The sequence below is a fragment of the Coregonus lavaretus genome (genome assembly GCF_964263955.1).
Source record: "Coregonus lavaretus genome assembly, chromosome: 34".
Lineage (NCBI taxonomy): Eukaryota > Metazoa > Chordata > Actinopteri > Salmoniformes > Salmonidae > Coregonus > Coregonus lavaretus.
In genome coordinates, this window is record NC_140021.1 from 17,869,151 (window position 1) to 17,896,534 (window position 27,384).

General features: G+C 44.8%; 1 protein-coding gene across 1 annotated transcript in view; it reads right to left on the reverse strand.

Moving 5' to 3' along the window:
* Nucleotides 1-27,384, reverse strand: part of LOC311109164 (dihydropyrimidine dehydrogenase [NADP(+)]-like) — a 92,080-nt gene that overhangs the window by 40,260 nt on the left and 24,436 nt on the right. Inside the window, exons 2-5 of the mRNA XM_084151991.1 lie at nucleotides 27,276-27,348; nucleotides 20,040-20,123; nucleotides 9,020-9,140; nucleotides 6,712-6,831 (exon numbers count right to left, since the gene is read on the reverse strand). Of these exons, the coding sequence (XP_084008117.1) occupies nucleotides 6,712-6,831; nucleotides 9,020-9,140; nucleotides 20,040-20,123; nucleotides 27,276-27,326 (376 nt within the window). The 5' untranslated portion in view covers nucleotides 27,327-27,348. The remainder of the gene's footprint in view (nucleotides 1-6,711; nucleotides 6,832-9,019; nucleotides 9,141-20,039; nucleotides 20,124-27,275; nucleotides 27,349-27,384) is intronic.

A 27,384-nucleotide genomic window follows, 5' to 3' on the forward strand; every position in this document is an offset into this window, starting at 1 on the left:
ATTGCAGCTTTAAAAAAAGACAACGATCCTGCTGTACAACAAATAGAGAGAAAGAAGATAAGGAAGAAGAGACATGGAGGCCGTACAATTAAGGACCTCTACTAGCGCACATCAGGAAAACACAATACTATATATCATCTCCTGTATGTAATGGCCATAATAAATACATATGTTTATGGAATCAAAAACGCTTTCTATGCAAGTGTTTACTTTCTATATAAGGGCTGTACTCAGATCAGCGTGAATGGCCAACATAAATGTTTTTTGATGAGAGCCAAGATAGATACAGTATATAGATATTACCACAGAGGCAGACAGTGAGCTGTGGCAATCTAGCTGGCCTGCTTGTAGAGTGTATGCTGGTCAATAATACATTTTCTGTGAGCAATCAGAGAGCTCCATCCACCTCACCTTAACCCAGGGCTTCAGTACACACTGGGGTTTCTCCGAACAGATACTCAAAAATATGTTTTCCTCAGAAACTGCATGGAAATAGCAGTCATTGGTTAATAGCTTATAATGGAGATTTGGTTCTAAAGGAAACATCTAGGGATAATATTCATAATGCACATACTATACACTGTTCGCTTGCCTCGTAAACATATGTTGCTTAAATAAAAGCCACAGGCATCATGGGTAGAGCCTTTAAAATCCAATCATGAGGAGAGAATCCATTCTGTTTCCAGGGGCTAGCGGGTAGAAAGGCTTCCAGTGCATCTCAAGAGAAATACAGCTTGACCAGCAGATAACGGAATGAGAGATAGAGAGGGAGAGGGAGAGAGAGAGAGAGAGAGAGAGAGAGAGAGAGAGAGAGAGAGAGAGAGAGAGAGAGAGAGAGAGAGAGAGAGAGAGAGAGAGAGAGAGAGAGAGGAGAGAGAGAGAGAGAGAGAGAGAGAGGTGGGGGGAGAGAGGGTGAGCAAGCGAGAGAGAAAGAGAGAGAGAGAAAGAGAGAGGGGGGAGAGAGAGAGAGAGAGAAAGGGAGAGAGAGAGGGGGAGGGAGAGAGAGGGAGAAGAAGAGAGAGCTCACCGAAAGAGTGTGTGAGAGAAAGATGAGTGTGAGAGAAAGATAAGTGTAAGAGAGAGAGAGAGAAAGATAAAAAATAAATAGGAGAAAAAAAATATTCCAGTCTAAAACTCTGTTCTTAATTTCTCGTGTCACCATTTGGTCTCCTCCTCACCGTTGTCCCCGGAGACGCCAGGTGATTGATAGCCTAATCCAATGACTGTATTACAGATGCCTCATCACACCCTCTATTCTTATCATTAGCAGTTAGCCTATGGTTACGTTCACAGCTCGCTGGCTAGTGTCGGCCCCTGAGATTTAAGGCTCTGGCCTTTACAAAATATTTAACATGAAATTGAAATCTTGACAGTGGCTAAGAAGTCAATCAGGCAGACACGGCACCGACCAGCACTGCATTTTTTATTAATCAGACTTACTGTACTCTGGCTGTCTGTGTGTGTGCCGTGTGTATGGGTGTGTGTGTGTGTGTGTGTGTATTGTGGCTCTGTGTGTGTGTGTCTCCTCTCTCCTGTAGATGAAAATAAATGCTAATATAAGAAACCTGTTCGGCTTTTCCGAGGCCTTCCAACATTAACGTTATGCGTTATGACCTGCAAATGGATGCCATTGACTACAAAGGCAGGAGGAGGGGGCGGAAGTTGGGCATTAATGCCTCGAACACCGACATGCGTCTAACGCTAGCTACCTCCTCTCCCGGTTTCCATTCCATGATTCCCATCTCATCCCGGGGAAAATGTTTAGGGGGCATCTCGGCACATTAGTTCATACAGGGAGAGATAATGTGGCTTAACAGAGGATCTGTGAATTAGGCATTGGCTTAGGAACCATTCCCCTCAGCCAAAACCTGTTCTCTTCTCAGCCGGCACAGCCCTGTTCCCCCGCCATCATTACCCAGCGCTCATGTCTGCAGAGCAGCAGAGCCCTCCAGAATGACAATCACTACTCCTCTCCCCCACCCGCTTCTCTCTCTCTTCCCCCCCCCCCCCCCCCCCCCCCTCCCCTCCGTGGCATGCTGCAGCCATGGAGCGAAGCACCAAGACCTCTTATTACCCAGGACACACTGACACAGAGACAGAGGTGTCCTGTACTAGATTACAGAAAGACTGTAACGGAGCAGAAACACAACCACCTGTCTTTCTCTCACCTTCTAGTTAGTTACATCATGTAGCCAGACAAATAAGGGAAAAAAAGAGGAGGGTGGGGGGTGGGGTATATTTATTTTGTTTCCTTGTTCTGTAAACTGAGAATAATGTGTGACCTAAAAGCATTAAAAAATATATGTTTAAAAAAGAACAAGAGTATACTGTCTATTCTTACTGTGTATATATTTCCAAACATTGTTTTACTTTTTATTACTTAAAAAAAAAAGGAAAAATAAACAATAAAATATGAACAGTAAAAATTACACTCACAAAAGTTCCAAAGGAATAGAGACATTTCAAATGTCATATTATGGCTATATACAGTGTTGTAACGATGTGCAAATAGTACAAAAGGGAAAATAAATAAACATAAATATGGGTTGTATTTACAATGGTGTTTGTTCTTCACTGGTTGCCCTTTTCTTGTGGCAACAGATCACACATCTTGCTGCTGTGATTGCACACTGTGGTATTTCACCCAATAGATATGGGAGTTTATCAAAATTGGATTTGTTTTCGAATTCTTTGTGGGTCTGTGTAATCTGAGGGAAATATGTGTCTCTAATATGGTCATACATTTGGCAGGAGGTTAGGAAGTGCAGCTCAGTTTCCACCTCATTTTGTGGGCAGTGTGCACATAGCCTGTCTTCTCTTGAGAGCCAGTTCTGCCTACGGCAGCCTCTCTCAATAGCAATGCTCACTGAGTTGGTACATAGTCAAAGCTTTCCTTAATTTTGGGTCAGTCACAGTGGTCAGGTATTCTGACACTGTGTACACTCTGTTTAGGGCCAAATAGTATTTTAGTTTGCTCTGTTTTTTGTTAATTCTTTCCAATGTGTGAAGTAATTATCTCTTTGGTTGGGTCTAATTGTGTTGCTGTCTTGGGGCTCTGTGGGGTCTGTTTGGGGTCTCTCTCTCTCTTCCGCTCTCTCTCCCTTTCTCTCTCCTTCTCTCTGTCTCTCTCTCTCGTCCCCCCAACCCACTCCAAATAATCCCTCTGAAATGAGCTGTGGTTATGCCTGAGCATACCTCCCATCCTGCTAGCTAACCGTTGGAGTGGCCTGGTTCACTTCAAGATACTGCCTCCTTCTCAATTGTCTAAAAAAGTATATCCTCTCCTCTCTTCGCCTACAAGCCTTCATCTGGACTAATTGGAAAATACTTCACAGGTAAAAACAATATGGTGGAAGCTCATCATTAGGCTGGCTTTCACCTGGTCAGTTCTTTCAGATCAATGCAGCTGTAGTAGATGGAGAAGATGAGGAACATACAGACTTTTAAGCCATTGAGAAAGGGAAAGTGATTATGGATCTCAGTGTTAGCACCTGCCCAGGGCAAAATCTTTTTCATGCTGTAATCTTTGAAAGTTCTACAAAGCAGTGCAAGGGCATCATATATCCGTTTTGATTGACTGCATAGAACAAATGCACATGCCAAAATACCATTTATATAACTGTATCAACAAAAACAAACACAGCTTTGCCTGGAAAACACCATTACCAACCAAAGGCAGTGGCTATAATGTTTAGTTGAAAGCAGAACCTATTGTATACTGCATAGATCAAAGTCCCTTTATTGACTTGCTTTGTGGCAGGTGAAAAACATCTAGGTGCAAAAAAAACTCACAAAACCAAACGTGAAAAATGAAACATACGTCTAGGAAAAATAGTGTTTTCCTGGTGAAATGTCAATCTTTACGTGGAGCTAGACTTCAAACCGAGCAGTTGACATTTGTATCTGTTTGGCTTGTCGTTGGGCGTAGTAAATATGAGGTGGGGGGGAACTGTGGGGGGGTATAACAGAACGTCAGGGAAAACCTGACAGATAAGCCCTTAAACAGCATCAGATCTGACACACACTGGATCAGCTGTGAGTCTAAACAGCATCTGATCTGACACACACTGGATGAGCTGTGAGTCCAAACAGCATCTGATCTGACACACTCTGGATTAGCTGTGAGTCTAAACACACACACAAGCATGGACAGGTATGTATGTACGCAGGGCATATACATGCAAGCATGCACACACACACGCACGCACAGCGAACACAAACATACACTCACCAAACACACACACCAACATGCACACACACTAACACACACAGAAATACACACACACGCACACACACACACACACACACACACACACACACAAATACATTTACACTGAGCATAAAGTATAAAAAATACTGTATAGCAGGCTCTATTGAAGTACTTTACTAGGGTATTGTAAAAGGTAGTAGTCTACTGCACATTATCTAACAGTCTGTTCACTTGGACTTGCTTTCCTCTCTGGTTGAGCAGAAGTAGGGAGGAGAGGAGAAGGTGGGGATCTGTGGCCCAGTATCCCTACAGCGGTGTTGGGAGGTGATAGATGCCTGCCTGCCTCTCCACTGGAGCCCCAGCACCATCACCCTACTCCTGGGGGATTCTCACAGGAGCCGGCAGCCATGGCTTAAATGGGAAAAAGATGACATTGAGTCGTAAAAAAAAAAAAAAAAAAAAAAATACTTCTGCAATAGTTTCCCTATAAATTGTTAATGTACACTGCCTTTCTAAGTCTCTTTTTTTCTCCTCTCACTGACGTTGATACGGTGGCTGAGGCAAGGGATTGAAATCGAGCTGAGAGAAAAGAGGGAAGAGGGCAGAGAGATAGAGAGAGAGAGAGAGAGAGAGAGAGAGAGAGAGAGAGAGAGAGGATAGAGACTGGAGAGAAGAGAAAAGAGGAATGAGACAGGCAGGAAAAGAGGGGGAAAGAGGGGGGAGGGGGGTCCAACATCAGAGAGAGCCGTGGTCACAGCAGTTCACACATGCCTTTCTTATGGACACAATAGTGACCCTAGTCACACTGAGGGGCAGTGCCATAAGATAATGCTGCTATCTCATAAATGACACTAACAATGCAACAGCATACAGGCCAGCAGTAAGGTTGTGGAACAGTGAGGTACACTGAGGGGCCAAGGTAAGAAACAGTATCTCCATGCATTATTGAGTCAGTCAGTGTACTATGTCTCCACCAAATAGGAGGGTTACATTCTGTTGTTCTCTCAAACCAGGATTTGTTGGAAGTGAGGTGATATGAGTAGAATAGGTGAAGGGGTTAGTGAGGTGATATGAGAGTGGGAATTGGTCTAAATTAAGGAAACAAGGAAAACTAAGGAACAATTTTCGAAGACAAACTGTAAAGCACATTTACAGTACAGTAATTCTCATATAGTTGTATTTGTCCATCATGTAAGATCACTACAATGACAGTATGATGTGATATGATGTGGCTTATACATCTTTATAGGCCACACCTTTCACATGACACAGAGGCACACTTCAAAAGGCATGTTGATCTGAAATACAATCAAATCTGAGGAGACTATGATGGGCAGTGTGTTCTTTTTTGAAGACAGTAGATCTCTTTCCCTTTATAACGTCTTCATAAAAGAGATTTCCCTTTCACAGACAAAGTCAATATCTCATAGCAACCTCTGGGTCCTTTGTTTCAATTCCCTGTGCAATACTTGTGTCACATCACTCAAACAGACTGAAAATGAGAACGAGCGTGTTACCCAAAAGGCTTTGCAGGTAAGAACACTTTCCTTCTTTACAGGATACGATAATCAAACGGTTACGCTTTGGGAGAAGAAGAATACGATATCAGGAAACAGATCTTCATGAGAGAGTGTCATTGCAGAGATTGGCCATACCTGTCATAGTCTGCCTAAATACTGCTTTTATCTCCATAGAATGTGTGTAATTACCGCAGATGGAGACTGAAAACCAAGTAAATGCTTGACATACAGCACAATGAGCAAAACACTATTATAAGCCAGGCTTTTTCTCATTGGCTGTGATTTCAAGGTTTCTTTACAATAAAGGAAACCTGATTGATGGTGAAACTTCCATTCTACTGAGAGAAATCGATGCTTACATGAGACTGACAGTAACACTGTAAAATACATTAAAACATGAGATCCTAATTCAATATCCAGTACACCACCAGAATATCCAGTGCACAGAAAAACATCAAAAAAAACAAAAACAAAAGTATTTTCTGGTAATTACACATCAAGTTTCCACATCAAATAATAAACATGTACTTGTACACGCACCTTCCAATATCTCACTCTGTCTAAAATATTATTTCAAACTGTAAAAAGAAAAGTGGGTGCTCTCAGTCCCTCAGAATGATTGTGGTAGTCTTTTTTTGTATTCAGCCTCTCCCATTTCCTCCCAGCAGAGCAGAGCAGAGGAAGCATTAGAAGCACTTTCAGACTCATTCTGGTCCATCTGTCACTACTATTAGAGACAGTGTCCAGCCTCAGAGCCTCAGTGTCACGCAAAGCACAGCCCCATAAAATAAGCAGTGGAGTGGACCAAGACTGCAGCATTTAAACTACAGCACACCCCTTTACACCCCCGCACACTGACACACACACGTATGCAAAAATGCACGCACGCACACACACACGCACACACATTCTGGCTGTTCCGGCCCTGAGGGAGTGGCGGGGGGGAGCAAAGGGAAAAGCAGCAAGTCAGACGACACTTACCAGATACGCCGCCATATGTGGTTCTCTTGCCTCGGCCAATGCCAGGCCAAGGAGTGCCGTCTGCCTTGAGCCCCATCAGCCCAGATACTGTGTTGGTCGCTGTGACGCCATCTGCACCACCTGCAGGGACACGTTTAGTCATTAGCTGTGGGGGAACGGGCACAGGGCTCAGCTACGCCAGCCAAACCCAGGGCCAAACCAACCAGCACCTTATAGGGTCCTTCGGAGCGCTGTGGAGCACGGCGGGGCGTCTGTTTAGATGCCTGTGGACTTTCACTGTGCCAAGTAATTCCATTAGTGTCTCTATGTTGTTTGGGGTTGTGTCTATCACTTGGCTTTCAAATGAAAATGATGTAGAAGTGTTTTAGATGTGGGCGAAAGAGAACACGGTCATATGAGGCTGCTATAGTCACTACATGAAGCTACAGTGAGGGAAAAAAGTATTTGATCCCCTGCTGATTTTGTACGTTTGCCCACTGACAAAGACATGATCAGTCTATAATTTTAATGGTAGGTTTATTTGAACAGTGAGAGACAGAATAACAACAACAAAATCCAGAAAAACACTTGTCAAAAATGTTATAAATTGATTTGCATTTTAATGAGGGAAATAAGTATTTCACCCCCTCTCAATCAGAAAGATTTCTGGCTCCCAGGTGTGTTTTATACAGGTAACGAGCTGAGATTAGGAGCACACTCTTAAAGGGAGTGCTCCTAATCTCAGCTTGTTATCTGTATAAAAGACACCTGTCCACAGAAGCAATCAATCAATCAGATTCCAAACTCTCCACCATGGCCAAGACCAAAGAGCTCTCCAAGGATGTCAGGGACAAGATTGTAGACCTACACAAGGCTGGAATGGGCTACAAGACCATCGGCAAGCAGCTTGGTGAGAAGGTGACAACAGTTGGTGCGATTATTCGCAAATGGAAGAAACACAAAATAACTGTCATTCTCCCTCGGCCTGGGGCTCCATGCAAGATCTCACGTCATGGAGTTGCAATGATCATGAGAACGGTAAGGAATCAGCCCAGAACTACACGGGAGGATCTTGTCAATGATCTCAAGGCAGCTGGGACCATAGTCACCAAGAAAACAATTGGTAACACACTACGCCGTGAAGGACTGAAATCCTGCAGCGCCCGCAAGGTCCCCCTGCTCAAGAAAGTACATATACAGGGCCGTCTGAAGTTTTCCAATGAACATCTGAATGATTCAGAGGAGAACTGGGTGAAAGTGTTGTGGTCAGATGAGACCAAAATCTAGCTCTTTGGCATCAACTCAACTCGCCGTGTTTGGAGGAGGAGGAATGCTGCCTATGACCCCAAGAACACCATCCCCACCGTCAAACATGGAGGTGGAAACATTATGCTTTGGGGGTGTTTTTCTGCTAAGGGGACAGGACAACTTCACCGCATCAAAGGGACGATGGACGGGGCCATGTACCGTCAAATCTTGGGTGAGAACCTCCTTCCCTCAGCCAGGGCATTGAAAATGGGTCGTGGATGGGTATTCCAGCATGACAATGACCCAAAACACACGGCCAAGGCAACAAAGGAGTGGCTCAAGAAGAAGCACATTAAGGTCCTGGAGTGGCCTAGCCAGGCTCCAGACCTTAATCCCATAGAAAATCTGTGGAGGGAGCTGAAGGTTCGAGTTGCCAAACGTCAGCCTCGAAACCTTAATGACTTGGAGAAGATCTGCAAAGAGGAGTGGGACAAAATCCCTCCTGAGATGTGTGCAAACCTGGTGGCCAACTGCAAGAAACGTCTAACCTCTGTGATTGCCAACAAGGGTTTTGCCACCAAGTACTAAGTCAAGACTAAGTTTTGCAGAGGGGTCAAATACTTATTTCCCTCATTAAAATGCAAATCAATTTATAACATTTTTGACATGCGTTTTTCTGGATTTTGTTGTTGTTATTCTGTCTCTCACTGTTCAAATAAACTTACCATTAAAATTATAGACTGATCATGTCTTTGTCAGTGGGCAAACGTACAAAATCAGCAGGGGATCAAATACTTTTTTCCCTCACTGTATTTAAAAAAAATGTAACATCAAAAAGAAACTAAACAACAACAACAGACCATTTGAGTACAGTATATTCAATGAACATTGACTTTATGTTTGTTCTAAATTACATTCTATGCCCTACATAGTGCACTACTTTTGACTAGAGCCCTATAGGGGTTTGGTCAAAAGTAGTGTGCTACATAGGGAATAGGGTACCATTTGGGACACACTTAAAGTCAATGTTCAATGAATATACTGTACTCAAATGGTCTGTAAGTGGGACTAGTTAGTATACCTTCGTGTGCTGCCTTGGCTATATCCACGATGTTGGTGACGTTGGGGGTCAGTTTGGCGAAGAAGGGGATCTGGACAGCTTGTCTCACCCAGCGACAGATGTTACGCACCAACTCTGTATCCTGAGGAACAAACAGACAAATAAACAACAACAAGAGAGGGATGGCAATGGTGGTAAACGAGTGCAGCCAAATGAGTGAGGTGAGAGAAGAGAAGGGAAGGGGTTGGAGCTGCATAATGCTACCGGTCTGTTCTCTGTTGGAACTTGGGAGTGCATGGGTAGAAAATAGTCATGGTTTCTGAAGAACGGTAAGTTATTCAGGTTAGGGTGCGTCCCAAATGTCACCCTATTCCCTATATGAGCCCAAGTGAAAAGTAGTAATTTGCCATTTGGGATGTAGACTCAGTTTTCACATTAATGTCACACTGTTAAATCATTAGCACGTCTCATCTAAAACAGGTTGGCTGATGAGGTGGCATTACCAATGGGCAGAGGATATCTTTTGGGATTTGTCCCCTAGAAAATCTAATACAAAATAAAATGTATCAGCATCAGCCCTTTCAACATGCTTGTAATTGTGTAGCTTATTATAAAGCTTAGTCAGTATTTTTGTGTTTTACAGATATAAAATCAAATCACATTTTATTTGTCACATGTGCCGAATACAACAGGTGTAGCAGTGAAATGCTTACTTATAAGCCCTTAACCAACAATGCAGTTTTAAGAAAAATAAGTGTTAAGTAAAGAATAGATAACAAAAAAATCAAAATAACAAATAATTAAAGAGCAGCAGTAAAATAGCAGTAGCTAGGCTATATACAGGGGGTACCGGTACAGAGTCAATGTGCGGGGGCACAGGTTAGTCGAGGTAATTGAGGTAATATGTACATGTCGGTAGACTTAAAGTGAATATGCATAGATAATAAACAGAGAGTAGCAGCAACGTAAAAAGGGGGGGGGGGGGGGGGGGTAGCCATTTGATTAGCTGTTCAGGAGTGTTATGGCTTGGGGGTAGAAGCTGTTAAGAAGCCTGTTGCACCGCTTGCCTTGCGGTAGCAGAGAGAACAGTCTATGACTAGGGTGGCTGGAGTCTTTTACAATTTTTAGGGCCTTCCTCTGACACTGCCTGGTATAAAGGTCCTGAATGGCAGGAAGCTTGGCCCCAGTGATGTACTGGGCCGTACGCATTACCCTCTGTAGTGCCTTGCGGTCGGAGGCCGAGCAGTTGCCATACCAGGCAGTGATGCAACCAGTCAGGATGCTCTCGATGGTGCAGCTGTAGAACATTTTGAGGATCTGAGGACACTTTCAGTCTCCTGTGGGGGAATAGGCTTTGTCGTGCCGTCTTCACAACTGTCTTGGTGTGTTGATGATAGTTTGTTGGTGATGTGGACACCAAGGAACTTGAAGCTCTCAACCTACTCCACTACAGCCCCGTCGTTGAGAATGGGGGCGTGCTCTGTCCTCTTTTTCCTGTAGTCCACAATCATCTCCTTTGTCTTGATCACTTTGAGGGAGAAGTTGTTATCCTGGCACCACCTGGCCAGGTCTCTGACCTCCTCCCTATAGGCTGTCTCATTGTTGTCGGTGATCAGGCCTACCACTGTTGTGTCGTCGGCAACAGGAGTACAGGAGGGGACTGAGCACGCACCCCTGAGGGGCCCCTGTGTTGAGGATCAGCGTGGCAGATGTGTTGTTACCTACCCTTACCACCTGGGGGCGGCCCGTCAGGAAGTCCAGGATCCAGTTGCGGAGGGAGGTGTTTAGTCCCAGGGTCCTTAGCTTAGTGATGAGCTATGGTGTTGAACGCTGAGCTGTAGTCAATGAACAGCATATCTATACCCGACATCAAATCTGTTAATCATTTCTTGTTTGGAGTCCCCTATTGCACCCTATTCCTTAAATAGTGCACTACTTTTGACCAGAGCTCTATAGAGCATGTTATTATTACAGAGGCTCTTGTATCTCCCGTTGCTTCTGTACTTCACTGTTAGTCAGCCCTCCCTCCTCTCTTTATCTGTCTACATGCCTTTCTTCTCTCACCTCATTTTGTTTCCCTGTTCTTCTCTCTCTCTCTTCTCTTTCTCTCTCTCTCTCACCCTCTTCTCTCTCAGTCATCTCTCTCTCTCTCTGATCCTCTCTCCATCAACCCTTTATTTCAGAGGAAATGGGCTTATTTTTTGACATATCCAATAACTGTTGGCATATACCGCCTTGAGCAATGGGTTTTACTCTACTGTATAAAGAAGTGATATTTACAAGGTCTGTGTGCAAAGCAGATTGAGCACTGAGGTCAGTCTCTCACACGGGCTAAAGGTTAGCGTTTTATTTTTTTAACCATTAGCAAAAAATGGATTTGTAAAAATAAATAAAAAATAAATGGAGGGCTTTCTTTTTCCAGGTCATGCTGTGTGATTCAGTAGCACATAAAAAATAACAGCTATTTATTGAATGATATTTGAATGGCCTGCATCTCTGAGTCTGAACACATACTATAAGAGTGACATTGAGGGGTGAGGTGTGGAGGAGGGGGAATGGGGTGAGGTGTTGGGGAGGGGGAATAGGGGTGAGGTGTGGGGTGTGGGGGAGGGGGAATAGGGGTGAGGTGTGGGGTGTGAGGGAGGGGGAATAGGGGTGAGGTGTGGGGTGTGGGGGAGGGGGAATAGGGGTGAGGTGTGGGGTGTGAGGGAGGGGGAATAGGGGTGAATAAAATCATATTGGTGCCTAAAGATATGCCAAATGTATTCTAAGGGCGGACAAGAGGGTACAGGGAAGGTTACTCCATAGGAGATGATACAATTCACTTCCAGGATTTGGATAAGATATTAGATTTATGCACTTGTGTCTCTAGCAAGTGCCATCCATAGCAATTTGCCTTGATTTATTCAAGACTTACAAACAGGGTATAAACAAGAGTGGAGAGGAGGGTTCAACCAGTCCAGACCCATCCACCTGCCAGAGACAGAGACAGAGACAGAGACAGAGAGAGAGAGAGAGAGAGAGAGAGAGAGAGAGAGAGAGAGAGAGAGAGAGAGAGAGAGAGAGAGAGAGAGAGAGAGAGAGAGAGAGAGAGAGAGAGAGAGAGAGAGAGAGAGAGAGAGAGAGAGAGAGAGAGAGAGAGAGAGAGAGAGAGAGAGAGAGAGAGAGAGAGAGAGAGAGAGAGAGAGAGAGAGAGAGAGAGAGAGAGAAAGGCCTTATATCTGGGCTCCCTAGAGATGGTTGATAGCGCTGACTGCTTTCCTGGGGAGATTCATTGGATAGATATTTCTGATCCTGCACCTGGCCAATGTATCAGAAATACTTGAAGCAGTGGATGTATTTGTAGGTTGAGTAAGTATCAGTGTACAAAGAGGGGAATTAGTGGATGTGCAGACTGTGCTACAATGATAAACCTTAGATGAAGAGGACCTTCAGTGGATTCTACATGTATTCGCTTCATGGATGCAATTGGCATTGGCTGTAGTCATAGAATAGCTGATTATTTTGGGATAAAAAATGTATACTAATTGTGCTTCATCACTTTTATGTAGGTTGATGTGTATGATAATAATTATCTTTGAGAAAGAGATAGAGCAGAAAGAGAGAGAGAGCAGAGCGGCAGAGATACTCTCTCATATACTCGAACCAGGCAGCCCCGGCCGCCACACAGAAAGAAGAGGGACTAAACCAATCTTCCCAGAGGGTCATGGGAAATTGCATTATGGCTACTTCAGCACAAGAGGCTGGGTCATGGCCTACAGCCAAGCACCAGTGCCCAACCAGATGCTGCTTGTAAGAACCCTGCTCTCACAGAGGTGGAACTCTCCCTGCCAGGCATGCCTGGGCCCCTGACAGACAGCTTATTACAAAGCAGATGGGGGCCAGGCCAGCTAGCACTCCAGTCTGTGGGGGACATAGGCCATAGGGGGAGCATAAGGGTGGAAGGGGTTAGAGAGAGAGGAGGGGGGGGGGGATAGGGGGAAGAGGGAGGAGGGGTAGAGGATGGAGGAAGAGGGCAGAGGGAGGAGGGAGGAGGGAGAGGGAGAGGTGGCTAAACCCAAGCCCCAGCCCCGTACTAATGCAGTGTGGCTGCACAGCATCTTCTGCTTGGCTGGAGAGTTGAAGCACCTGTTTGACAGGCCTGTTACTGGTTCTGGCAAGGGAGACATTCTGTGATCCTTCTCTATGCTGACCCATGAGAGCAGGACTTAGAGCACTGCTGATGGACCCTGTTGTACCTCTGTGCTCTGAGACTGTTACCTGAAGGCAGAGAGGGAGCGCAGGGCGTGACGAGCTACAAACATGCTGTCAACATGAAAAACACGCAGACATCATACTGTGGATTCTACAACAGGCATGATTCCCAGAGGAGAGCAGCACCACCAGTGACTGGACACACCAAGGATTGTATCATTCCAGGTTCCATCAGAATGGAATGAACACATTCCAAACCACCAATCCCTCATGACTGACTGACTGACTGTAACAGTACAGAAGGGGTCATGATGATGAAAATTAAGGAGGGGAGGTCTAGTATGAAATGAAAGGAGTTGGTGGAAAGGGTACTTGGCAGCCATTTTTTATGTATTTCTTTCCTTTCCTTTCTCCCGGTGAGCTGTTTCTGTGGGGCAGGCTGGCTGGCATGCGGATTAGTTTCAGCACGACGGGCGGCCCCAGCGGAAGAGCATGTGTGTGTAGAGGAGGAGGAGGAGAAGGGGAGGTGTATTACCCCCAGGCAGGGTTGCGGAGAGGGTGAGGGCCGTTGAGACAGCCCGCCAGAGAGGAGGGAGGGTTACCACGGGCTTACACCTGAATTTTTTATTTTACAGAGCAGGGTCACGAGAGGTCGGCTCTCTCGTTAACAACCCCAGACTCTCAACGGGAGAGCGGTTGAGTGTGTGTGTGTGTGTGTGTGTGTGTACGGAAGCAGGGGTATGATGGAAGCTACTTGTCACCAGGCTGCATGTTCAGAGGGGGCTGAATATAGCTCGGGGAGGAGGCTTCAGTTTTAATTTGTGAATCGGAGGAGTGGAAGAGCGGTATCAAAGGGAAGGAGGGAATAGTGGAGGAATAGAGGAGCGTTATGGAAGGTAAGGAGGGAGAAATAAGTTCCCTGTGGATGCTGAGTCAAACGTGAATAAGAGATATGAGATAACGGAACGAAAGTCTACATTCCTTCAAGCCAGGCACTGTCTGTCTTAACCACTCACTCATTAGACAGCACTCATTAACCAATTTACATTGACAAGTGTGATCAAATGAAAAATAATGACAACTGCCATCAAATGAGAATGAAACTCATACAAAAAACATGGTAGTAGGGTAATCAAACAAATAAACACATTCGATAATGACATTGTGATAAACACTTACAGGCCAACTACAACATCAACCTCGCTTCTAAATAAAGCGAAGCCGGTTCAGAAGGGAAACCCGAGTGTGGTGGCATCAGCTGATCGCATCAGCGGATATTGCACCAATCGTATTCACGCTCTAATTACATGCGGTCTATTTAAGAACCAGTTCTACACATGTTTCCTCAATGCCTGGATGTCACGCACAGGCATGCCCTGGGGTCTCTTGCTGCCATTGCGTTGCTGCTGTAAATAGCTGTTACTCGCTATGCTTGCTGTTTTCTGCTAGGAACTTTCTTTGTGAATGCTGGCTAGCTGTTTTTGAAAATCCCCCACGTCGTTTAATATGCTCATGTTGCAATGTTTGGCGGCTACAGGGTTGTCATTGATTGCGAGGATTAACCATGTTGCTGCTCTACAGTTGTCAATAGCCGGCTACAAACTAGCTAGCTAAGTAGAATTAGTCTATGATATCCATTGTATACTTTCTTTGTTCCCAATGCCAGTTTTGGGGAAGAGTCTGTTCGCTCTGCAAACATACCCCATCACCCCTAACTTTAACCCAAAACATTTTTCCTCATATTTCAAGTTATCACCTTGAACCTTAGTGGAGAAGCTGCCGCTGTATCACGAAGCGATGAACAATCAAGGCTTGCTTTAGCTTCCAGCCGTGTGGATTGGCTGTTGATACTAGCATTACCTAGATCCTGTGGGCTTGCTAAACACCCACATGGCGATCCACTGTTGACGATCAAGGGTTCATCACCTCTAATGGAAACATTCTGTTAGAGAGCTTATTTCAGACACACTAATATGCATGCTTATTCTAGTAATCTACGGGTCTATTTCTTCTCGTTCTCTGGTCATAGTCTACACTTCTCTCATGACTTACTGCCATATACTACTAGGCATAGGCTTCAGCTCAGGTACTCTATATTGTAGGCCTAGGTTTTAGATGATCATGTCACTTTCACTGTGCACGCTGTGCATGCTGGACATGTTCAGTTACTGCTGAGCAGTATCAGTAGTGGCATTAGGCTATTTGGATAGCACAGGTGGTTATATGAAGCTACCATTTTAGTTGTGGCTTTGGGGGTTTCATTTTAGTTGTGGCTTTGGGGGTTTGTTAGTATACTCTGTGTTATGCAATTTGATGGTACAGTATTTCATGGCTGAGCTGTGCCACTGCAGCAGTCATTGTCTGCTCTTCTCTCTGTACGATGTCTTCTGTTATATAACCATACAGTAGGGAAAAAAAGTTTTGTCAGCCACCAATTGTGCAAGTTCTCCCAGTTAAAAAGATGAGAGAGGCCTGTAATTTTCATCATAGGTACACGTCAACTATGACAGACAAATTGAAGAAAAAAAATCCAGAAACAATCTCAAACAGTCACACTCCAAACTCCACTATTGCCAAGACCAAAGAGCTGTCAAAGGACACCAGAAACAAAATTGTAGACCTGCACCAGGCTGGGAAGACTGAATCTGCAATAGGTGAGCAGCTTGGTTTGAAGAAATCAACTGTGGGAGCAATTATTAAGAAATGGAAGACATACAAGACCACTGATAATCTCCCTCGATCTGGGGCTCCACGCAAGATCTCAACCCGTGGGGTCAAATTGATCACAAGAACGGTGAGCAAAAATCCCAGAACCACACGGGGGGACCTAGTGAATGACCTGCAGAGAGCTGGGACCAAAGTAACAAAGCCTACCATCAGTAACACACTACGCCGCCAGGGACTCAAATCCTGCAGTGCCAGACGTGTCCCCCTGCTTAAGCCAGTACATGTCCAGGCCCGTCTGAAGTTTGCTAGAGTGCATTTGGATGATCCAGAAATGGATTGGGAGAATGTCATATGGTTAGATGAAACCAAAATATAACTTTTTGGTAAAAACTCAACTCGTCGTGTTTGGAGGACAAAGAATGCTGAGTTGCATCCAAAGAACACCATACCTACTGTGAAGCATGGGGGTGGAAACATCATGCTTTGGGGCTGTTTTTCTGCAAAGGGACCAGGACGACTGATCCGTGTAAAGGAAAGAATGAATGGGGCCATGTATCGTGAGATTTTGAGTGAAAACCTCCTTCCATCAGCAAGGGCATTGAAGATGAAACGTGGCTGGGTCTTTCAGCATGACAATGATCCCAAACAGACCGCCCGGGCAATGAAGGAGTGGCTTCGTAAGAAGCATTTCAAGGTCCTGGAGTGGCCTAGCCAGTCTCCAGATCTCAACCCCATAGAAAATCTTTGGAGGGAGTTGAAAGTCCGTGTTGCCCAGCGACAGCCCCAAAACATCACTGCTCTAGAGGAGATCTGCATGGAGGAATGGGCCAAAATACCAGCAACAGTGTGTGAAAACCTTGTTTGACCTGTGTCATTGCCAACAAAGGGTATATAACAAAGTATTGAGAAACTTTTGTTATTGACCAAATACTTATTTTCCACCATAATTTGCAAATAAATTCATTAAAAATCCTACAATGTGATTTTCTGGATTTTTTTTCCTCAATTTGTCTGTCATCGTTGACGTGTACCTATGATGAAAATTACAGGCCTCTCTCATATTTTTAAGTGGGAGAACTTGCACAATTGGTGGCTGACTAAATACTTTTTTCCCCCACTGTATATGTATTTTCTATTCCAAATTTCAGTTAGGCAAAGGAAGCCTTTCTTTATCATGGTCCGATAGCAGGGATTCAATTAATCTCGGCTGTCAGGACCCTTCGGTGTGGAGTCTGCTCAGGAATCCATCTTTCCGCCTACTCTTCATGGCCTACGGAGAAGCGACCACCGTGCATATTAACAGTATCTCTCCTCTCTCAGTAGCACAACTCTGAGTTAACTTAAGGCAACAGTGTTGGGTTTATATTACGCTTGCTAGAGGCGGTCTGTATGATGGCGTTTATGGGCTCTTCAGTCTGAAATGCACTACATTTTATATAGTATATCGTGCTCACTGCCTGTAGTTATTTTAGCATCTTTATATGACACTTCGCTCTGGCAATGAGCTACCCTGACGGAGCAGAGCCCTAAAGCCAAGACTATGCGTTGTAATATTTTCTAATAAAGGGTTAAACGTACACGTGGTGTTTCCTTTCTGAATTATATTTCTTTTTACAACAAAATGTTAAAATACCCATCTTCAAAAAAGTACAGTACAGTAGCTACCATTCGTTCTACAATCTGAGGGAGCCATTGTGAATGACTGACTGAAATTGCATATTAATAAGACATTCAAATGAGATTTCCCTACCATTTCCATAGCATCAGAACTAATGTTTTCCCCGGTGTTGCGTTGAGAGGTGGCACGACCGCCACGCACGAGGAGCGGCGGGGTGTGATGGAATGATATTGCCTCTCTCTCTTTAGTTCACACCGAGGTTACCTGCCTGTGGGCACATGGCTTTGATTAGCTTTTTGTCTTACAGCAGAAAATCTAACGGCAGAGGGGATATAACTCTGGAAATTTACGGCTACTGTGAGAGAAAATAGCTTTGTCTCCTTCCCTGGCTATAGACGGGAACTCGTTCGTTCGTTCGTTTCATTCATTCCCATCTCCACCGCGGGCCTGGGGTGGGACTCAAGTCAAAATGGTAAGATAGAAAAAATCACAGCTTTCCTTTCTTTGCCTTTATCTGTATCCAGATAACTATGGCCTTTAGGTTGTGGTATAGTTACATGCTGTGTGCTGTTTCAGTCATGTACAGTAACAGCCCTCATCACTGTGCTGTATATAGCAGATCTGTTTAATCATTAGTGATGTGGAGCTACAAGCTAAACCTTCCTCTCCCACTCATTATACATGCATACTGTAGTGTACATCCACATGCACAGAGAATGCACGGTATCCTGTGCCTAATGATACTTTTTATTGCTCCCATCCAAAATGAGAGCTAAGTGGAGGCTCAGAGTATCATGATATCAACTCCAGGAAGGATTGGTAGGCTACATGCTACACGTTACACTACAGAATATTACAGCTGTAAAGCTGCAATTTCCCAATACCATCAGTGTACGGTATATCAGTCTTTAGATAGTATAGTATACTCAAACTTTTTCACACCGTTAAAAGTAATAACAGCCTGCCTGCCATGCTGTAAACTGATGAGTGTTAGTAGTAACCTCGAGTGGAGTCGTGTGATACTCTGTGATATCTGGGCTTTTAAAAAGGCCCCTTCCGTTCTCTTCAAGAGCAGCACTACTCTGCATTTAATTACGTTGTTTTAACGTCGTGACATGGTGGCGTTAGAGCGTCAGGCAGGTAGAGTAGAGAGGAGTAGAGTGGTGCTCTCTCTCCTGTTACTGACTTGACCACCGCACCGCCGGGCTACGAGCAGCTAGATGACAGGCCGTGTCACACATGTTCAAGTCAAAAGCACAATTTACCCTCACAGAGAGACAGGCTAATGTGTAAACATTTAGATATGCTGCTAGCAAAAGAAGGTTTCACATATCGTCTCTGACAGTAAACGGTGAGTTTAGACGGTGTGAGGGAATGTGTGTGGTCATCTGCCGGTGGACAACATGGTGTATGGTTGGTGTTAAGAGCAAAAAAATAAATACAAATAAAAGCTATGTAAAAAAAAAAAACGGAAAAAAAAGAGCAGTAACACGTCAAACAGCCAAAGGCTAATTTAAACGTACATTTTATTCCCACATTATATACCCTGGTGACTGATCTTCCCATCCCATCTCATGTTCCATTCTGATGACAAGCATCAAGCGAACAAATAGATAGAAGTGTTGACTACAGTCACATACTCAAACCGTTTAACCAAACGCTACATTAAACTCAGACAATGCAGGATCTCATTTGAGATACTATTGTTCAGCTAGCGAAGCCAAGTCAGATAGAGAAGGATTGTCCCGTATGGATTATTACAATCATTAAATGTTTCAACTAAATGTGAAATTATAGAAAGATGTGTATTTTAGGAGGGCACTGATGAGAAATCAATGCTCCATTGGAGTGGAGTCAGTCTCCATTATACCAGAATAAATGCTCCAACCCACTCTTTCAGTGGTTTTCATTGCCCACATCCCACCTCATACCCGATCACACACCCCATTTTACTCCTCCTACACTGGGAAAATCACCAAAGTGGATAGCTACACCTTTGAGTCTGAGTCTACACACCCTGAATATAATCACTCTCACACTGAGATATTCATACTGTTATAGAGTTACAGCTAATCAATCAGAAAATATTCTAAAATCAGCCATGTTGAACTACCTCCACACTGCTGATGCAATGAACTACTGATATGATGAATGTTATTTATCAGTCACCACCATGGCATTGCACAGTAGTAGTCAGTAGCAGATCAACAGAGAGGAGCTGTTGACTCCGCAAAGTTGTAGCGGTTGAATAGAGTGTTTCTCTGTGACAGAACAGAGTCCATTAGAGAGCAGACTGTCTGGTGTATCTGACAGTGTGATCATATAATTTTAAAAGAGCTATATCTAACCAGATGTTCACGAAAATAGGTGTGTAGTCGACACTTCAACTGGTAGTCAAGTGCAGTCTTTGAGTCTGTTAGTCTGTGAAGTCTGCACTGAGCCTTTCAGCAGGTGAGAAGTCAGTGAGGCGTGCACTATGTAGTAGTAGAGTTGAGTCTTCAGTCAGTCAGTCACAAAGGTGTTTGTTCACAGAGGTACACAGTAGTTGAGCTGAGGGCTTACCTGCCCACAGGCCAGTCCCATGCCCCTCTCCCCCATACCGTGTGGGCAAGACAGATTCAACTCCAAGGCATCAGCTCCTGAGGCCTGTTGAAAGAATAACACACGCAGAACCAGATCATTATCACAAGCTTTCATTTTTTACAAACGAACACCATGAACAAATTTTTTTTTTTTTATGGAAGATACCTTCACCTTTTTTTGGAAAACCAAGAGCTACAATATTATTCACGTGCATTTTATTTCTTATTCATGTCAAAAACCTGGGCAGATTTCATACCCCCCAAAAATTCTGACTAATTAGGTTAAGGGATGGATCATTTAACAATTCATTCACTTGCGTGCATTTCAGTGTTAGACCATGTTGGATTGATATTACATTTATTCACGCACCAACACCACAACAAGAAGTGGATGCGGATATGCAGATGCACTGAAGACACACTGTACATTTACGGAAATGCAATTCAATGCAAAACAACGGAGACCGAAAACAGAGGGGCCTAAAATAGATGAGACAAATTATAACTGTTCCACATGGATGGGCATCTGATGACACTGTAACATGGACTGGTGGAGAGAGAGAGAGAGAGAGAGACAGAGAGAGAGAGAGAGAGAGAGAGAGAGAGAGAGAGAGAGAGAGAGAGAGAGAGAGAGAGAGAGAGAGAGAGAGAGAGAGAGAGAGAGAGAGAGAGAGAGAGAGAGAGAGAGAGAGAGAGAGAGAGAGAGAGAGAGAGAGAGAGAGAGAGAGAGAGACTGGGACGTTGAGCGAACGCATCGAGAGAAGAGCAGCGAGAGAAGAGCGGCTGAGCCGGAAAGGCATCTGACAGGCAATTACGTTTCCGTGGGGGCTTTAAAACACATCACAAGAGGGATTTAAACAATTACAAACAGCTCCACAAACCTGCCAGAGTGTCTCCAGCTGCGGATTTATGATTTGGCCTCAGACTGACAACCATTAGAGAGAGAGAAAAGAATAATAAGCATTTTAGCCTTACAAAGTGCACATTTCATGGTCAATTGAGGGCCAAAAGCAGGTACAACATGGACATAACGCATTGGGATCCCCAAAGCCAATTATCAATCATGTTAAATTTCACCCTTCTTCCTTAAGCCCTTCAAGGGAGGGGGTGGCCGGCGGATTGATTTTGTTCTATAGTCTTTTTTCTCACTCTCATTTCAGATCATAATAAGCTTTGAGATGCTCTGTGAAGGAAGATGGTTGGGGGGAGGTGTTTGATATTGTGGGCTCCGTTTAGAGAGCAAAGGATGAGGGGAGGGTATCCTGTACACAGCAGAGAACAGAGAGCAGAGACTGTTTGTTAGACATGTCTTCATCCCATCTCCCCAGCTCAGAGAGAGAGAGAGAGAGAGAGAGAGAGAGAGAGAGAGAGAGAGAGAGAGAGAGAGAGAGAGAGAGAGAGAGACAGAAAGAGAGACCGAGAGAGAGACAGAGAGAGACAGTTCTGTTTATTATCTATTTCACTTGCTTTGGCAATGTAAACATATGTTTCTCATGCCAATAAATCAATTTGAATTGAACTGAAATTGAATTGAGAGAGAGAGACAGAGAGAGACAGAGCGAGAGCGAGACAGAGATGGAGAGAGAGACAGAGACAGAGACAGAGAGATAGACATAGAGAGAGCGACAAAGAGAGAGAGACAGAGAGAGACAGAGCGAGAGTGAGACAGAGAGAGAGAGAGACACACAGAGAGCGAGGGAGAGAGACACAGAGAGAGAGACACAGAGAGCGAGAGAGAGAGAGACAGACACAGAGAGAGAGAGAGACAGAGAGCGAGAGAGAGAGCGAGAGAGACAGAGCGAGAGCGAGACAGAGATGGAGAGAGAGACAGAGAGATGGACATAGAGAGAGCGACAGAGAGAGAGAGACAGAGAGAGACAGAGCGAGAGTGAGACAGAGAGAGAGAGAGAGAGAGAGACACAGAGAGCGAGAGAGAGAGGGAGAGAGACACAGAGAGAGAGACACAGAGAGCGAGAGAGAGAGAGACAGACACAGAGAGAGACAGAGAGCGAGAGAGAGAGCGAGAGAGTGAGACAGAGAGACAGAGAGAACGTTCCCCTCATCTCTGATTGGCTGTCTGCTCCAGGTTGCTGTGTCTGTCAGGCTGAGTGTGGTGCATTCGATCGGATGATTTTTTGTACCTTCCCCTCATGAATGTCAGGAAGCGCAGGTGTTGGTCTCCCTCTGAATTATACCAAGTTTTCCATGGAAATCCAACATGGAATTTTGCGAGCACCAAATGATATAGACACGTCCAAATGTGCAGAGCTTACCCCAGGCATTTCCACACAACATGTTCAGGCAATACGCATGTGCAAAATATGAAATCAGCTCAATGCAACAAATTAAGCTAGGCAAAGCAGCGAGGAGTAAGCCAAGCCTGTCTATTAACAGTGACTGGAGTCAGGAACGGCCGTGTGCGTCAATGATTTGAATGGATGGGAAGGAAGGCATGAATACCCTATTGCCTTTCCTGAGATTTGGATGCAGTTTTAGCAAATGTTTATATTTTTAGCATAAGAAACACCAGAATCATTGAAGAAAAACATTAGATAACAAAAAAGAACAAACATTTGTCTACCCTGCCTACCCTGACCGCACATTACTGCTTAACTTAGAATCATTATGAGGGACAGTGCAGTACCATATTAGGACCTGCATTTTAGGGGTGCATACAAACATTACACACACACACACACACACACACACACAACAGAAACACACAGGGAGAAAAGGTACGACACTGTCACAGCTGTAACCATCTTAATCCCGTCAAATCACACACACACACACACACACACACACACACACATACACACACACACACACACACACACACACACACACACACACACACACACACACACACACACACACACACAAACAAACATAGAGAGACTGTAGCACATACTGAAGTATAGATACGCTTTGCCCCAATTATGAATTACACTCCACTCCAGCTGTATGAAATGTAAATGTGCAATTTATGAAGCAGGCCATGAGCATGGGAAATAAATGCCAAACATTGCATTAATATTTATACACTTTGTCCTACAAAAGTAGTGCACTATTAAGGGAATTGGGTGCCATATGGGACATATACTGTATATAGGGATCGTGATCCAGGATAGACCAGGAAGCAGAGAGGAGAGCTTCTGGAGGATGGATGGATACGCTCCATAACCGAGCCAAAGGCCCCAAGCAGACATTTATGCAACCTGACATTGCCTTTGACATGGATTATCAACCCACAACTTGATAAGGGAAACGTAACCTAGCACCGTCACAGACTCTAGAGCATCAATGTTGGTGTGATCTCCCCGGGTATTAGGAACAAGATATGAGCTTTAAAAGTGCCTTAAGGACAGATACAGTCTGTCTGTCTCTGTCTGTGTGTCTGCCTGTGTCTGTCTGTATTTCTGTCACCACAAAGGGACAAGCAGACAAAAAAAAAAATGCATTTCTAGTGGACCCTGAATGTAATAATAGCTGTAAAAAAAAATATATATATATATATAATAATACTTGATTAACAGCCTCTAATTAATTTTCTGTTTGTGATTAAAAAATTCTGACAACTGAGTAATGTAAAATACAAATACATAGGAAAAGTCAGGGAAGGAGCAGGACGTTGCATTCAAAATGGCAGATCTATTTTAATTACAAACTCCAACGGCAGTGGGCGTCGGCTTTGGCAGTTCTAGTGTTAAGGCGTTCATCAACCATCACCATCCAATGTTTCCATTTTTTCTTCTCTTAACTGTTTTGAATTAAATAAAATAGGAATGTCTCACAGTAAGAATTTGACATTAGGAATTGTAGCCTCTGGCACATGGCTATGATGCAACCTTTCCTCTCCAAAGCTGGGAATTTCTAATCGAGAAACGAAAGTGGGAAAAAAGAGGAAAGTTGACTGAACTGGAGTGACAGTTGAAAGTAGGGAAATGTTTCACTTCAGATTGACACTTCAGTAAGGAGGAGGGCGAGGAAGAAAAAAAATGACTTTTAAGTAGTACCCTTAGGCAAGGAACAGTGTTAAGTGTTCTCTTACAGATTTCAAAGTGGAAATGAATGGTTGACTTTCCTTGAAAACGGAGTTGCCATAGCAACAGCTTTTATTTCATATTTCCACTGTTACAGGTAGTTAAATAGACACACAATAGATGTGATGAAGACGGTGAAGAAGAAGATAAAGAGCGGTTCTTACGGTTCTTCCTCCTGACGTGTGTTATTGCCGAACCTGGACCATTTACCAACCTTCCGATTTAGACTATATCCCCCTACTGCTCCCATCTGTGCTGGTGTTGCAACAAGGGGTTTTCACAGAAGGAAAATAAAATGAAATATTCCCCATGTAAAGTCATGGCTAGAGGGCCTCTTTAAACCCTTCAGACCCCTCTGGGTTCTTCTGTGGAGAAGTGTATTGGGATCTGGCCTTGGTACAACGGGTGGAGAAGAGTTCAAATCCCAAGTGCAATATCACAGACATAGTCCTAGCCAAGGAACTTATCCTGCATTGCTGGTTTCACTGGGTTATCCTCAATCCTATTTTATGACTGTATCAATTCTTCATGGATAAGGAGGCATGCTAAGTGAATAATTATGATAATAATACTCTTAAAGTTAGACGAGGGGGGAGGGTTTATTAAGGGAGGGATGGAGGGAGGGAGAAGGGAAGGAAAATAAAATTGTATACCACGTACTTTAAATCAAATATATTCTAGGAGATCTGATGGTGATGATGATGGTTGGGGAGGTGGGGATTGGTGTTGGGGATGGAGAGGGAAGCCTGACAGGTTGTATTAAATGAGGTAGGAGAGAGAGTGGCGCATCAATGAAATCAATAGCGGCATTAACACATTGAACTGTTAAACCTGTTTGCATTCTGACATTTTCCTTTAGCACAATTAAGCGGCTGAGATATGGAAGTCAACTCTGATTAGTTGAGCAGTTGCTAAACCTGACGTAACCACGGTATACCTACACCTAGCTACCTCGGTTTATCTCAGGGGTCTTTCACACCAAATAGTTTTGGAGTGGTTTTTCCAAACTTGGGTGTGTTTACCCCTTAGATTGGTTCATTTGGACTGGTGTGAACACTCTATGTACACTCAGGCGCGCATCAAACAATGCACTGTGGTTCGCTCAAAAAGGGTGGTCTCAGTCCATTATCATTCGTACCGTGGTGCAGTTTGCTGCAGGTGTGAACGCAGTCCGGACCAAACACAGGAAAGGAACCAGAGGCGAGCAGTATTATTGGTTGTTTGAATGCGAGCATTTGATAAAATGCACGCATTATCATAACTTGATATGTCATTTTGTGAGTTGCAGCTCATTTATGAGCGCATCCTATGCATATTAGGGGAGACCGGGGCTATACAGGGATATACATGTAGGCTAATGAATATTCAATGCACGTTGCAGTTAGAGTGGCTACTTCACTGTTTTTCTCCCTCCTGTTTTGGAAGACCAAAGCCAAATATGACGATTGGGACACACAAGTGATGCTCCATGATGATCATAGATGGATGAAACTAATAAACAAATGAGTTGCATAAGCACATTGTTTTCTTTAGGCATTTTAGTTCGTTTGACATTTGGCAATGTGAAATCAACTGGACCCCCTCTCCCCCAAAAAATACACTGTAACAAATAATCAAACTGTGATTGGAACTATAGCTCAGTAATATGTGTGACAATGCCCTGAAACACAAAAGGGAACACTGCTAGATCAGCTCTCTGTTGGTTACAAAAAGAAACCCCACAGCCACGTAGCACATGTTTGAAACACCTTGTCCTTGTCAGTGTCAGTGTTTGATGCGATCAGGGACATGTTTTAGAAGCTTTGGGAAGGGAAGGGGGGAGGAAGGAGGGAGGTTAAAGGGGAAGGGGGTGGAGGGAGGGTGGGTAGAGGGGAAGGGGGAGGAGGGAGGGAGTGTAGAGGGGAAGGGGGGAGGGAGGGAGGGAGGGTAGAGGGGAAGGAGGGAGGGAAGAGGAAGGGAGGTAGAGGGGAAGGGGGAGGAGGGAGGAGGGTAGAGGGGAAGGGGGGAGGGAGGGAGGGAAGAGGGGAAGGGGGAGGAGGGAGGGAGGGTAGAAGGGAAGGGGGGAGGGAAGAGGAGGGAGGTAGAGGGGAAGGGGGAGGAGGGAGGTAGGGTAGAGGGGAAGGGGGAGGAGGGAGGGAGGGGTAGAGGGAAGGGGGATGGAGGGAGGGAGGATAGAGGGGAAGGGGGAGGAGGGAGGGAGGGAGAGGGAAGGGGGAGGGAGGGAGGGTAGAGGGGAAGGGGGAGGAGGGAGGGAGGGTAGATGGGAAGGGGGAGGGAGGGAGGGTAGAGGGGAAGGGGGGAGGAGGGGAGGGAGTGTAGGAAGGGAAGGGATGGAGGGAGGGTAGAGGGGAAGGGGTAGGGAAGAGGAAGGGAGGTAGAGGGACAGGGGGAGGAGGGAGGGAAGGTAGAGGGGAAGGGGGAGGAGGGAGGTAGGGTAGAGGGGAAGGGGAGGAGGGAGGTAGGGTAGAGGGGAATGGGGAGGAGGAGGGAGGGTAGAAGGGAATGGGGGGAGAGAGTAGAGGAGGAGAGAGTAGGAGGAGGGAGGGGGGAGAGTTGGAGCACTCAACCTCACATATGGGTGAGCCTGAAGATGTCTGGCCTGAAAAGCTTCCATATCCACATCCCTCCCTCCCTCCCTCCCTTCCCTCCCTCCCTCCCTCCCTCCCTCCCTCCCTCCCTCCCTCCTCCCTCCCTCCCTCCCTGCCTGCCTGCCTGCCTCCCAAGCTCCCTGCCTCCCTCCTCCCTGCCTCCCTGCCTGCCTCCCTCCCTCCCTCCCTCTCTGCCTGCCTCCCAAGCTCCCTGCCTCCCTCCCTCCATCATTGTTTCACTCCCACAGCGTCATCTGTCTCCTTGCTTATAGCCACTTGGCAGCCCACCACACGTTTAGGGCAGATAAACATTTAACTAAACGTTGCATCCACTCAAATCCAGGATTACATCCCTCTCATTCAATATTTGGGTGTTTAAACACTTGCAGTGATGTGGCTTTCTGCCTGGTCTGAAGATCTAAATAAAATTCAACAAATATAACCCAAGTGAGGACACAGAGAAGAAGCTATGCTAGTGATGACAATTATAAACATGTCAGTACTGGGAAATAATGTTATAACCATTCCTGGCCAGCATTTAGGATTTTACATTTGAAGAAAGAAATCAATATTGTTAAGACCTACCTCTGCCATCTTGGCAAGCTCTGTCCAGTCAGCTTTGTTATAGCTGCACATTATTTATACTGGAGATAATGACCTAGAGGAAGAGAGAAGAACAAAGAGAAAATAAGAG